This window comes from Nerophis ophidion, linkage group LG22 (genome assembly GCF_033978795.1).
Source record: "Nerophis ophidion isolate RoL-2023_Sa linkage group LG22, RoL_Noph_v1.0, whole genome shotgun sequence".
In the NCBI taxonomy this organism is placed as follows: Eukaryota; Metazoa; Chordata; class Actinopteri; order Syngnathiformes; family Syngnathidae; genus Nerophis; species Nerophis ophidion.
Window position 1 is genome coordinate 19,295,489 of NC_084632.1, and position 15,213 is coordinate 19,310,701.

The 15,213-nt window shown below is 35.4% G+C and overlaps 2 protein-coding genes across 2 annotated transcripts in view; one reads left to right on the forward strand and one right to left on the reverse strand.

Moving 5' to 3' along the window:
* Positions 1-1,969, reverse strand: part of dazap1 (DAZ associated protein 1) — an 83,589-nt gene extending 81,620 nt beyond the window's left edge. Inside the window, exon 1 of the mRNA XM_061883425.1 lies at positions 1,585-1,969. Coding sequence (XP_061739409.1) covers positions 1,585-1,610 — 26 coding nt within the window. The 5' untranslated portion in view covers positions 1,611-1,969. The remainder of the gene's footprint in view (positions 1-1,584) is intronic.
* On the forward strand, positions 1,739-14,902 carry gamt (guanidinoacetate N-methyltransferase). The gene is made up of 6 exons (XM_061883432.1): positions 1,739-2,024; positions 9,711-9,856; positions 9,934-9,997; positions 10,307-10,374; positions 11,606-11,716; positions 14,664-14,902. The coding sequence occupies exons 1-6, from the start codon at positions 1,847-1,849 to the stop codon at positions 14,802-14,804; spliced, it is 708 nt and encodes a 235-aa protein (XP_061739416.1). The 5' UTR covers positions 1,739-1,846; the 3' UTR covers positions 14,805-14,902.
* The last annotated feature ends 311 nt before the right edge of the window (positions 14,903-15,213 follow it).

Consider the following 15,213-nt stretch of genomic DNA (forward strand, 5'->3'; position numbering starts at 1 on the left):
TCCCCCATATTTCTGCACAATAACTCAGATATGGTAACACTAGCGAGGAGTATATATATACACACATATATATATATATATATATATATATACACATATATATATACATACATATATATATATATACATACATATATATACATATATATACATATATATACATACATATATATATATACATACATATATATATATATATATACATATATATACATACATATATATATATACATACATATATATATATATATATACATATATATACATACATATATATATATACATACATATATATATATATATATACATACATATATATATATATATATATATATATATATATATACATACATATATATATATATATACATACATATATATATATATATATATATATACATATATATACATATATATATATACATACATATATGTATGTATATACATATACATACATATATATATATACATACATATATGTATGTATATACATATACATACATATATATATATACATACATATATGTATGTATATACACATATATATATACACACATATATATATATTTATATACATACATACATACATATACATAAATATATGTATGTATATACACATATATATATATATATATACACACACACACATATATACATACATACATACATACATACATACATACATACATACATACATACATATATATATATATATATATATATACACATATATGGGGACGGCGTGGCGCAGTGGAAGAGTGGCCGTGTGCAATCCAAGGGTCCCTGGTTCAATCCCCACCTAGTACCAGCCTCGTCACATCCGTTGAGTCCTGAGCAAGACACTTCCCCATTGCTCCTGATGGGTGCTGGTTAGCGCCTTGCATGGCAGCTCCCTCCATCAGTGTGTGAATGTGTGTGTAAATGGGTAAATGTGGAAGTAGTGTACCTCGAAGGTAGAAAAGCACTATAAAAGTACAACCCATTTATCATTTATTATATATATATATATATATATATATATATATATATATATATATATATATATATATATTTTTTTTTTTTTCCATTCTATTTTAGTTTCTTTATCCCCTGGCGCTGTTTTGTACTTTTTTTGTACTTATTTTGATTATTATTATTTCTCAATTATTTGTAAATGTTGCAATTTCTAAATAAAGGTTCATAAAATTTAAAAAATACATAAATATATGCAGTGATTTTTGGTTTAGAACTTGTTTTGCTTTATTCTTTATTGATGCGTTTCTTGCTACTTTATTTATTGATTGATTGATTGATTGATTGATTGATTGAAAATTGTATTAGTAGATTGCACAGTACAGTACACTTTCTGTACAATTGACCACTAAATGGTAACACACGAATAAGTTATTCAACTTGTTTAAGTCGGGAAGCACGTTAATCAATTCATGGTAATGTCGTATATTTTTAGTTGACAGCAAAGGATATTATAGTATTAAAACTGTGGCTCCATTTAAAGCACTGATGAAATGTTTAGGTATGTTTTGCTATAATTTAGCTGTTCTAAACCATGTAATATTTTAAATATGTGTTATTTGCACAACTCACAATGCTTCATGTGTTGTTGATAGCATCTTGGACCTTTGGTTGGCCTGGTGCTCCCACTGGGAAATGATTGACCAGAGTGAAGCATCTCGCCTAGGAAGACAATCTTGGGCAGAGCGACCACCTTTTTGACCTGACGTCCAACTCCCGCTGCGTCAGCACTGCGAGCCAGATATAAACCCCGGGCTCTCGCTAGCTGCCCTCCTGTCTGTGAACACGCGGTCTGGCCAGCTGTCCCCGGAAAGAGAAAACAGCACGACACAAAATGAGCGCCGCCGGCCAGCCGATATTCTCCAAGGGAGAGGACTGTAAGCCATCATGGCATGGCGCCAACGCCGGTTACAATGACGCCGACACGCACCTGGAGATCATGGGCAAGCCCGTGATGGAACGCTGGGAGACCCCGTACATGCACTCCCTGTCGACGGTCGCTGCCTCCAAAGGTACTCTGCGGCTTCCGTTATCGGACAGTTCGTCGTCTTAAAATGTAACACTTGTAAAGTAACTTGCTTTCGAATAAAAACTATTTTTATTACTTTTCAAACACCGATTGTTCTGTGCAAAATTGTGGAATATGCCGTAATTTCAAAAGATACACATGTTGGCATGTTTAGTTATCTTATTTGTTGGTTAGCTTCTTTGCTAGCTAATCTCAAATATATATTTTCAAATACGTGTTTATTTATACAAATTATTAAATGTATTTGTATATTTATTAATATATGCATATGTATTAATATATATAAGTTGATGTAAGACAACTCGATCACTATGGAAGTAGAATTTGCCTCACATCAACTTATATCAATATCATATTAATACGTATACAAACCGTATATTAATAAATAATTTGTATAAAGAAACGCATATTTTTGACATTTGATACATTTTTGAAGATTTATGTGTATGTCACATTTTTATATTTATAAATTTTATTTGTATATATTTTCACATCTCAAAAATATATTTACAAATACTCCTTTATTTATATTTTTTGAAGATTTATTTGTATGTCACATTTTAATATTTATAATTTGTATTTGTATATATTTTCAAATCTCAATATATACGCGTTTATTTGTATATCATATTTGTATTTGTACATTTATTAATATGTGCATATGTACTAATATCATATTGATATATATAAGTTGATGTGAGACAATTCTACTTCCATAATGATAAAATTGCTTCACATCAACTTATATACCGTATTTCCTTGAATTGCCGCAGGGCATAAAGTGTGCGCATGCCTTGAATTACTGCCGGGTCAAACTCGCTTCGCAAAATAATTAGCGCATGCTTAGTATTACCGCCTGGTCAAACTCCTGACGTCACGAGTGTCACTTCCCCTGTCATCATTTTCAAAATGGAGGAGGCTGATTTCAATACCGGTAATTTGAAATCGCTTAAAGGGAAGAAGATTAAGAGATATTCAGTAGGATTTAAGGTCCAAGCTTACATCACACTCAACTTTTTACTGCATGCCTTTGGTAAGTGCCGGAGTGAGAAGAGGTTTTAAAATAATTAGCGCATGCTTACTTTTACCGCATGCCTTTGGTAAGCGCAGGAGTGAGAACAGGTTTTAAATTCATTAGCGCCCCGGCGGCAATTCAAGGAAATACGGTATATAAATATGATATTAATACGTATGCATATATTAATAAATGTACAAATACAAATGTCATATACAAATAAATATTTTTTATAAATAAATATGTATTTGTAAATATATTTTTGAAGATTTATTTGTATGTCACATTTTTATATTTATACATTTTATTTGTATATATTTTCAAAGCTAAAAAAATTTATTTACAAATGCATGTTTATTTATATACATTTTTGAACATTTATTTGTATGTCAATTTTTTATATTTATACATGTTATTTGTATATATTTTCAAATCTTAAACATATTTACAAATACGCAGTTATTTATCCAAATTATTCATTTGTATATTACATTTGTATTTGTACATTTATTAATATATGCATATGTATTAATATCATATTGATATATATAAGTTGATGTCAGACAATTCTACTTCCATAATGATAAAATTTTCTCACATCAACTTATATATTTTAATATGATATTAATGCATATGCATATATTAATAAATGTACAAATACAAATGTGATATACAAATAAATAATTTTTATAAACAAACGCGTATTTGTAAATATATTTTTGAAGATTTATTTGTATGTCACATTTTTATATTTATACTTTATATGTATATATTTTAAAATCTAAAAAATATATATTTACAAATACGTGTTTATATATATTTTTGAAGATGTATTTGTATGTCACATTTTTATATTTATACATTTGTATATATTTTCAAATTTCTAATCTCATACGCAGTTATTTATACAAATGATTTATTTGTATGTCACATTTGTATTTGTACATTTATTAATATATGAATATGTATTAATATCATATTGATATATATATATAAGTTGATGTGAGACAATTCTACTTCCATGCTAAACCCTCTCCTATATGGGCCGATACTGCTTATTTTGGTATCAATCTGATACCAAGTAAACGTAGTGTTAGTATTACTGACTAGTTAATAAATGCTAATTACCAGGGCTGTCAAATGATTGCGTTTTTAATCAGAATAATCACATTTTGGAATTTGGATTAATTACAGGTGATTACTTGATTTCATAATTAAAGTTGTCTTAAGAAAAGACCTCAACATTTGTACACAAATGCAATCTCATTTTCGGAAGGCCCATCCATCCATTTACTACCGCTTATTCCCTTTCGGGGTCGCGGGGGGCGCTGGCGCCTATCTCAGCTACAATCGGGCGGAAGGCAGGGTACACCCTGGACAAGTCGCCACCTCATCGCAGGGCCAACACAGATAGACAGACAACATTCACACTCACATTCACACACTAGGGCCAATTTAGTGTTGCCAATCAACCTATCCCCAGGTGCATGTCTTTGGAAGTGGGAGGAAGCCGGAGTACCCGGAGGGAACCCACGCATTCACGGGGAGAACATGCAAACTCCACACAGAAAGATCCCGAGCCTGGATTTGAACCCAGGACTGCAGGAACTTCGTATTGTGAATGTAACATTTTAAAAGTTTTTACTTGAATACATGTCATTTTTTGCACAAAACCTGGTAACACTTTAGATAAGATGGAGTGAAAACTTTTGTATCTTTATTTGTCCTTATTTATACTCTGGATAAATTATGTGATAATGTCCATCAGTCAACTCATCAGTGTTAATTTGTATCTATCAAGATAATAAGTTAATATCAAAATTCAATTACTGGATGTTATGAGGTTTGCTAATTTTCCTTGACCGGTGCACTAATAACATCATGTGGTTTACTTTATTTTTGACATATGTAGCATAAGCTACAACGAATTGCTATTGCGACATCTAGTGGATACATTTAGAATAGCAATTTCTTTCATTCAAAAATTTCGGCTCATTTTTATACTTAGCACACTCATCCCGCGGGCCGGATAAAACCTGTTCGCGGGCCTGATTCGGCCTGCAGGCCGTACATTTGACACCCCTAGTATGGCGGTTGAGGCAAAATAAATTGCATGATTAATCTAAGTGTGTTCATAATTAATGTGGTATTTTTTTGTGATTAATCACAAGTTAACGCGTTAATTTTGACAGCCCTAATCGTTATTTAATATAAAAATGTACCAAATATAGGACAAACTAGCAATATCAGCAAACCAATGCAAGTGTTCCATTTTAATACTTATATTATATAATTAGGCAAAAATAAGGTGCAAAAAAAACTAAACAAAAGAAAAGAATACTTTCTCGTTCCAAAACTTTGGCTTTTTGGACCATAAGGTCTCTTGTGTCCAAGGAATTATTCCCTGGTTTAGAAAGAACATAACACAATAAATTAATACATCACATATTTTATTATTGCTTTCTGGATATGGATACTGCATTTGATCTATTTCCACAGTCATATTTGTTTTTTACCCTGTAAGGCATCTGAGTTTTTGAAAAGCGCTCATAAACAATATATATTTTTATTATTATTATAAAAGTTAAGGCTGTCAAATTGAACGAGGATGCGATTACTCATTTGTCAATGCAGATTAATCACCTACTGTATTTTGAGCGCAAAATACACAAATTAATTTAAGAAAAACTTTTTCTTTTTTTTTTAATTTGTGTATTTTCCGGTAATAAAATTCCATTTGTGTCAAAATATTGGGTTATTTTTCAAAGTTAATTAAAAAAATGTGCAACTAAGTAATATAATGCAATTAACCACTTTTCAAGTATGAATAATCGGATTAAGACATTTAATCATTTGAAAGCTCTAAAAAAATTAACAATTTAACACCATCCATCCATTTCCTACCGCTTGTCCCTTTAGGGGTGGCGGGGGGTTGCTGGAGCCTATAATACATAAAAATGTTGTCTGTCAAATTTAACGAATTAACGCATGTGATTAATCATAGAAAATTAAATCAATAATCCTGTATCAATGATATCAGATTATTAACACAATATTTTAATTAAAATTAAATTAAATTACCAATGATTGTCACACACACGCTAGGTGTGGTGAAATCTTTCCTCTGCATTTGAGCCATCCCCTTGTTCCACCCCCTGGGGGGTGAGGGGAGCAGTGGGCAACAGCGATGCCGCACCCGGGAATCATTTTTGGTGATATTTTAAGCGTACATGCAATTTTTATTTTAATCACAAAGTGGTACCTGAATATACATACAAACCTTGAGATAAAACTTTTACCAAGTTTCAGGCAAATAAATGAATTCAGGAAAAAACATTTGAAAATGTTTTGAGTATATTCTGATAATGAAAGTGCATTTGTGTCAAAATATTGGGGTATTTTTTTTAAGTTAACTTAAATTGTGCAAGCAAGTGATTTACTGTTATTCATCACAATTAAACACAATTTAAAAGTGTGAATTAATTATCTAACAGTCCTATTGAAATAAGCAACAAAAACAGATATTTGTGAAAATTGCTATTTTTATTTGATTTGTTGTTTCAAAATAAAATTCAAATAAACCAATTGTTTTCATTTATTTATTTGACCGGGACAGTGCAAAAAACATTGCTATCCATAGGTAACCGATGTCAAAGTACATAAGACTTCTGGCCACAGGCTAATTTGCAATCCTTGTCCCTGGTTAGGCTTTTAAAGAAAAGTTGAGATGAGTTTAAAAAATCTACACATACACTTGTCAAATTGACAATTAATTGTCCCCATTTGTCCATACTACAGTTCTAGTGCTCACACGTCAGATTTTCCTTAAGCCAATTTTTTTTAGTTTTGCAGAAAAAAGTTTAATGTCCGACTGTGACTTTAATTCCAGTAAATTCCCATTCATACAATGAATTGATTAACGTGGACCCCGACTTAAACGAGTTGAAAAACCTATTCGGGTGGTCAATTGCACGGAATATGTACTGTACGGTGCAATCTACTAATAAAAGTTTCAATCAATCAATCGATCAATTCATGAAAACAAAACGGAATGACAAAAACATACACTGACTGAGGAGAAGTGAGAAATATCGATTTATGTACTATTGTGACTACCCTAGTTACCGCTACTATTGATATTTGAATCGTTTCGCTCAGCCCCCACCCTGTGTTGCACACATGTGAAAGTGAGCTGCATGGTGCTGGGAGACACTCCAGCAGCTGTCACTGTGCTCATGGAGGATGGCCAAGATGTCTGCGGGGGGACGAATAACTCATTTCTACTTTGTGTGAAAATAGACCCTTACATACTCCCGTGTGTGTGTGTAACAGTGTGCAGCAACACTTTTTCGTTGTTCTATTTTGTCCAATTCCAAGATAGAACATACAAATAAAAAAACGCAACCAACTCAATTCAAATAGCTACCACTCATATAAATGACTGAAGGCCAATAAATCTCAAGCCTCTACTTGCATCTATTTTTATAATATTGAAACTCAATAAGCGTTTCAACTGGTGGCCCGGGAATGACACCTTAACCAGAAACCAAATGCAAATACCGTTGAGCAGTGTTTTTCCCAAAAAATTTTAGCGAACGCACATTTTTTGCGGTGGAAAAATCCAGGGGCACACCACCAGCAGAAATCATTAAAAAACAAAACTCAGTTGACAGTAAAAAGTCGTTGTGGCAATTGTTTGATATGACTTTAAACCATAACCAACCATTCCTCACTATAGCTCTTGTCTCAAAGTAAATGTACTGTCACCACGTGTTACACCACCCCCTGACTTATTTAGAGTTTGTTGCTGTTTTCCTGTGTGTAGTGTTTTAGTTCTTGTCTTGCTCTCCTATTTTGGTGGCATTTTCTCTTTTTTTTCGTATTTTCCTGTTGCAGTTTCATGTCTTCCTTTGAACCATATTTCCCGCATCCACTTTGTCTTAGCAATCAAGAATATTTCAGTTGTTTTTATCCTTTTTTGTGAGGACATTGTTGATTGTCATGTCATGTATGGATGTACATTGTGGACGTCGTCTTTGCTCCACAGTAAGTCTTTGCTGTCGTCCAGGATTCTGTTTTCTTTTACTTTGTAGCCATCAGTTTTCTGCATAGCCTTCCCTAAGCTTCTATGCCTTTTCTTAGGGGCACTCACTTTTTGTTTGTTTTTGGTTTAAGCATTAGACACCTGTTTACCTTAACGCTGCATCCCGCTGTTTCCGACAGCTACAAAGCAATTCGCTACCGGCTGTCACCTACTGATATGAAAGAGTATTACATGGTTACTCTGCCGAGCTCTAGACAGCACCGACACTCAACAACAACATACCATTTGCAGACTATAATTACTGGTTTGCAAAACATATTTTTTCATTTCCCCTCGGGGATTAATAAAGTATGTCTGATTGTGATTATCTAATTTCACCTATTTGGGTTAATCTCCCACGGCACACCAGACTGTGGTTGAAAAACACTGCTGTAGAGCATGGTGGTTCTCCGACGTATACAATATGAGAATAATAAAAAGTCCAGCCCCCCAGCCCATGGTTTTCTGGAAATGGAGCCCCCAAACAATGTACCATATTTTTTAGGCTATTGAAGGTACCGGAACTTCAGCCGCAGTCCCCAAATTTTAGAAGAAATAAATATTTTACATATATTAGCCACACTGGACTATAAGTTGCTGATATATACCGGTACGAAAGATTTTGTAAATGTTTATTTACAATTTAATTGTTTCCAAATCGTGCCTGTTCAACGGCAGTAAAACGGATGATCAAACAAAACAGAAGTCAACATCTTGAAGCCACTAGCTGCGGAATCTAGCTCTCCAATCAGCTGAACAGACTCAATAAGTCCACAATGAAGTTTTGGTGAATTTACGAAACTGAAGCAATCCAAAAAGAATGCCATTGTAAGTTAATACTAACAGACACTTGCAAACTTGTTAGCTTATTTGCTAATGCTAATGACGCTAGCCTGATTACATTTTCGTAGCACATACAAATATGCATGAAAACACTCCTATAGACGTCACAAATCGGACTTTTCAAACTAAACTGAAAACTTTTATGTTCACCTTAGCTTTCAGCTCAATCTTTTAACTTTTAACGTCTGCATTATTTTTATTTTTGTCTACATTTTAATTTTGCTTTTATTTTATTTCATTTCACTTTGTTGTCTGTGAAGCACTTTGAGTCTGCCTCGTGTATGAAAATTGCGATACAAATAAAGCTGCCTTGCCTAGCTGCCTAAGTATGAATTGTTTTAGTTATATTGTGAAACTTAAACGTTTCTTGGAATGATGAATGAAGAATGCTTTTGGTTTTACTTCCTCTTCAAGGCACCAAACAGGAAGTACATTTTCAACCCGCAGCTTCTGCAGTGAGCAAACTCGTCCAAAAGAAGGCGCCATAGCACAAACAATTACACTCTTTTTCAGTGTCTGTTGGTGTAATATGAAAATTATTTGTTGAATCCAAAGTATTATGGCTGTTGGTAAACTACAAATCCATAAATTAGCCAAAACATTGGGGGGGAAAAAAATAGCGGCTTATAGTCCGGAAAATACGGTAGTTGAATATCCCTGTTGTAGTGCATAAACTGGCAAAATCCTCACAAAGTAATTAAGCCATCAATTTAAATGTCCTCCACTAGGTGGCCGCGTTCTGGAGATCGGTTTTGGCATGGCCATCGCCGCCACCAAACTGGAGTCGTACCCCATTCAGGAGCACTGGATCGTGGAGTGCAATGACGGTGTCTTTGCCAGACTGGAGAACTGGGCCACGGTTCAGCCACACAAAGTCAGTAGACCTCCACAAATATGCTTCACGATATAAACACGTGAATATGTGCCAACTGAGTTTTGGTGTTATTGCAGGTTGTCCCCCTCAAAGGCCTGTGGGAGCAGGTTGTACCCACTCTGCCAGATAACCACTTTGACGGTATGAAATGGTGTGGAAATCCACCTCGCATTACAGTAGTACCTCGGTTTTTGTCAGTAATCTATTCTGAAAGGTCAGAGGAAAACCGACTCGTACAAAAAACGAAAGCTTTAGAAGTTATGTCAATCAAATTAATCTGTTACATATGACCACAAATAAGATTACAATGAATATTTGTATGAAAACTGAGGTAGCACTGTAATTATTCAAGGGAATAATAAGGGTGCATCTATTGAGCTGATGGAAGTAATACTGCAAGAATGGAAATGACAGGAAATGTGTGTACAAGCATCTGCCTCTTGTCTCCAGGTATCCTGTATGACACTTACCCTCTGTCAGAGGACACATGGCACACCCACCAGTTTGACTTCATCAAGGTTGGTCCAGAAACAGCTTAAGACAGGGGTGTCAAATCCATTTTCAATGAGGGCCGCCCTTAATAAATAATATATGAATACCAGAAAAAGCCATTTCTGTAGAGTTTTCTTTTTCCAGCATACTCACTTTAACATGCTGGCAAGATAATCCATCCATTTCCTACCGCTTGTCCCTTTCGGGGTCGTGGGGGGTGCTGGAGCCTATCTCAGCTGCATTCGGGCGGGAGGCGTTGTACACCCTGGACAAGTCGCCATCTCATCACAGGGTCAATCAAAGGATAAATTACATGACTCTTAGGTTTATATCTGTAAAATAAGCAAAACTAGCCTGCTAACAAGGTAGAGTGAAGTAACAAAATACATGACTCTTAAGTGTATGCCTGCAAAATGAGTGAAAAAAAGCTTGTAATGTTAGCATGCTAGCATGAGAGTCAAGTAACAAAAATGACGTATGTGTTTACCTGCAAAATGAGCAAAAAAAGCTAGTATGTTAATGTTAGCAAGCTAGTATGCTACTGTTGGGACAATGGGAGACCGGGCTTTCTGCTCTGCCGTTCCCAGTCTGTGGAACGCTTTCCCTGACCACCTGTGGGGGCTACAGACTGTGGATGCTTTTAAAAAAGGCTTAAAAACCCTTCTTTTTAAAAAAGCCTTTTTTTTAGATACAGTATATGCATACTAGTTCTAGCTATTGGGCTGTTCTAGTTTTTAGTTGTATTTATTTGTATTTGTAATATTATTATTTTAATACACTGTAGCACTTTAAGGTTGTTTACTCAATGTAGAGTGCTTTTTACAAAAAAAATCTAATATTATTAGTAATATTATTGTTAACATGCTAGCATGAGGGTCAAGTAAGAGCAGGGGTCACGGGGAGTGCTGGAGCCTATCTCAGCTGCATTCGTGCGGAAGGCGTCGCACACCCTGGACAAGTTGCCACTTCATCACAGGTCAAACACAGATAGAAAGACAACATTCACGCTGACATTCACATACTACAGCCAATTTAGAGTAGTTATTAAAATTTTAACAAAAATATTTTTTGGAATACAGTATGTTTGTTCATATTAATGTTAAAAGACATGCTGATCCATGCTGTAGTACTTGCAATTATTTGAAAACGATGACGTACTTTGACGCACATTATTTCTAGGCTTTCACAGGGTTAAAGTATGCATGGCTGTCAGAAACGAACGTTGGAAGGTCTAAACGGTCTCATGTGTCTCTGCAGGGTCACGCCCACCGGCTGCTGAAGAGCGGCGGCGTGCTCACCTACTGCAACCTGACCTCCTGGGGCGAGCTGCTCAAGACCAAATATGACAACATCGACACCATGTTTGAGGTGGGTCGCGTGAAGTCGGCCGCAATTTAGTGTCGCTGAGACGTCGCCAGCTTTTATAGCCTCCATCCCCCCGAGCACTTCGGCTGGGTGCCAAAATATTTGTTCCTGTCCCAGACCCAGTAAAGCAGTTTGAAGGGCGGAGCTAGACATACTACTGCCCTTGGATTGGGTAATGGAATGTGAAAAAGAAAATGCATTCCAACACATGGGTGGATTTATTAGGCGTGTCAAATTTTTGCGTTAATTCCAAATTAAAAATTTTTTATTGTTGATTTACATTTTAATCTTTTTATTAGGGATGTCCAATAATATCGGACTGCCTGATAAATGCTTTAAAATGTAGTATCGGAAATTATTGGTATCGGTTTCAAAATGTAAAATGTTTGACTTTTTAAAGCGCTGCTGTGTACACGGACGTAGGGAGAAGTACAGAGCGCCAATAAACCTTAAAGGCACTGCTTTAGCGTGCCGGCCCAGTCGCATAATATCCACGGCTTTTCACACACACAAATTAATGTAATGCATACTTAGTCAACAGCCATACAGGTCACACTGAGGGTGGCCGTATAAGCAACTAACGCTGTTACAAATATGCGCCACACTGAACCCACACCAAACAAGAATGACAAACACATTTCGGGAGAACATCCGCACCGTAACACAACATAAACACAACAGAACAAATACCCAGAACCCCTTGCAGCAGTAACTCTTCCGGTACACTACAATATACACCCCCTGCTACCCCAACCCCTACCCCCCCATGTTACAAAATAACATGCATTGCTCTATTAGGTGAAATGGTGTCACTTCGGGATGGTTTTTTTGACACATACTTAGATTACTATACTATTATAACACATTTGTGCATCTATATAGTGATATATTACATGTACGATGTCGCGTACATTATATTTAAAGTCAGAACACACTTACATGACGGAGAATGTTGTTTTAATTGCCTATGGGTCTCATTAAGTCGCACGCTGACATGTTATCTGGTGGACAAACCGAAAGTAAAACATAAAACGTTTGTTTCGTCATTAAATAAGATGATTAAAATCAGAGATGTCCGATAATGGCTTTTTTGTCGATATCCGATATTCTGATACAACTCTAAATTACCAATTCCGCTATCAACTGATACCGATATATACAGTCGTGTAATTAACACATTATTATGATTAATTTTGTTGTGATGCCCCGCTGGATGCATAAAACAATGTAACAAGGTTTTCCAAAATAAATCAACTCAAGTTATGGAAAAAAATGCCAACGTGGCACTGCCATATTTATTGTTGAAGTCACAAAGTGCATTTTTTTTTTAACATGCCTCAAAACAGCATCTTTGAATTTGGGACATGCTCTCCCTGAGAGAGCATGAGGAGGTTGAGGGGGGTGGGGTAGGGAGTAGCAGGGGGTGTATATTGTAGCGTCCCGGAAGAGTTAGTGCTGCAAGGGGTTCTGGGTATGTGTTCTGTTTAAGATGTGGATGTTCTCCCGAAATGTGTTTGTCGTTCTTGTTTGGTGTGGGTTCACAGTGTGGCGCATATTTTAACAGTGTTAAACTTGTTTATACGGCCACACTCAGTGTGACCTGTATGGCTGTTGATCAAGTATGACTTGCATTCACTTGTGTGTGTGACAAGTCGTAGATATTATGTGATAAGGCTGGCACGCAAAGGCAAGGCATGCACCCAATATTGTTGTCTGGATGGAAAACGGGAGAAATTCGGGAGAATGGTTACCCTGAGAGATTTTAGGGATGGGCACTGAAATTCGGGAGTCTCCTGGGAAAATCGGGAGGGCTGGCAAGTATGACTTGGAGACGCAACTGCTCCGTACTTCTCCCTACGTCCGTGTACCACTCTGTACAGCGGTGTTGTAAAAAGTCTTAATTTTACTTTTTGAAACAGATACCGATAATTTCCGATATTACATTTTAAAGCATTTATCGCCCGATAATATCAGCAGTCCGATATTATTGGACATCTCTAATTAAAATATTAGATAATGTTGCACATTAATGTATGTACATGAGACATATGTGAAGCCAATCCATTTTACAAAGTTTAACATTTAATTGTGACAAATATAAACATTTATTTGTAAAAAAAAAAGTTTTTAAAATCACATTTATAACATGCTAACGTTGAATAGGTATATTTGTTTTTTTTATATTATCTGAAGCGGAGGAAAAGCAACAAGTTAACATTTTATAGTTTTTATTATAATTTAATAATTGTTTAAAAAAAAAATCGTATTTATATGGAGCGGTTTTATTATAGTACAAAAAAAAGACTGCATCTGTTCAAGTCTGTTAAAAACAACAAATAACTTGAAATTAAAATACCGATCTTAATGTAATGAATTTAAAAGCAAATATCCCAAGTTGAGGGCTTTTCTCTGCATTTTTAAGGTGAGATTAAAAAAGTATATATCTTTTTCCAACAACAGCACTAGGATTTATATCTTTTTTTGGTTGCTTGTTTGTTTTATTGAACAAAGAATATAACAGAAAATGACAAATGTTTCTTATCCAAACAATTGATGTTGTTTAAAAAAACAGGTGAATAAACAAGCATCCACTAAGGAAGGGTTTGTTTGAAAAGAGGTTGCATGCATAGTGATTTGTTGTACAAGTAAAGATTCACATGTCTATATAGGACAGGCATGTCAATCTCAGCAACCACAACCAAAGTCCAGTTTTGATTAGATTTTTAAAGACTGAACTAAGACTCTGGTCAATTTTTAAAAAGGTAAACATTTAACACACAATCAGTTGTTTTTGCGTCTTGCAGTGGTTCAATATTGCAAACCGCTGTTTTATGATTCCTATTGAGGGTTCATGCAGTGCAGCTTGAAGGTTATAATTGATAAATGTGGCAGTGGAGGCTGATAACGACGCCTTCTCACCTGACTGAGCGACTCTTGTTAATGATTTCAGGAGAGCCAGGTGCCTCATCTGCTTGAAGCCGGCTTCAAGAAGGAGAAGATAAGCACTACTACCATGGACATTGTACCTCCCGCTGAATGCAAATACTATTCTTTCCGTAAGATGATCACTCCCACTATTATCAAAGAGTAAAGAGCAAAAAAAACATTTTTTTTTACTATGTGCCTTCTCCTCTGACTCTGTGTCATGAACGATCAGACATCTTTCAATAAAACAAAGTCTACATCCGCTATGTTTGTGCCTCTTTTACAATTCCAGGAAAATCAATAAACGCACATGACATAATATTACCTTAACATCACCAGACATCTTTTGTTTCCAATATGTTCACTTACGGCTTCACGGTGGCAGAGGGGTTAGTACACGTGCCTCACAATAAGAAGTTCCTGCAGTGCTGATTTCTAATCAAGGCTCGGGATCTTTCTGTGTGGAGTTTGCATGTTCTCCCCGTGAATGTGTGGGTTCCCTTCGGGTACTCTGGCTTCCTCCCACCTCCAAAGACATGCACCTGGGGATAGGTAGACTGGCAACACTAAATTGG

Bases quoted from the DNA above. Each gene is read 5' to 3' on its own strand.
- gamt (XM_061883432.1), top strand. From the start codon at position 1,847: ATGAGCGCCGCCGGCCAGCCGATATTCTCCAAGGGAGAGGACTGTAAG. The intron at 9,998-10,306 runs GTATGAAATGGT...TCTTGTCTCCAG, and splicing joins GCCAGATAACCACTTTGACG to GTATCCTGTATGACACTTAC. The intron at 10,375-11,605 runs GTTGGTCCAGAA...GTGTCTCTGCAG, and splicing joins ACCAGTTTGACTTCATCAAG to GGTCACGCCCACCGGCTGCT.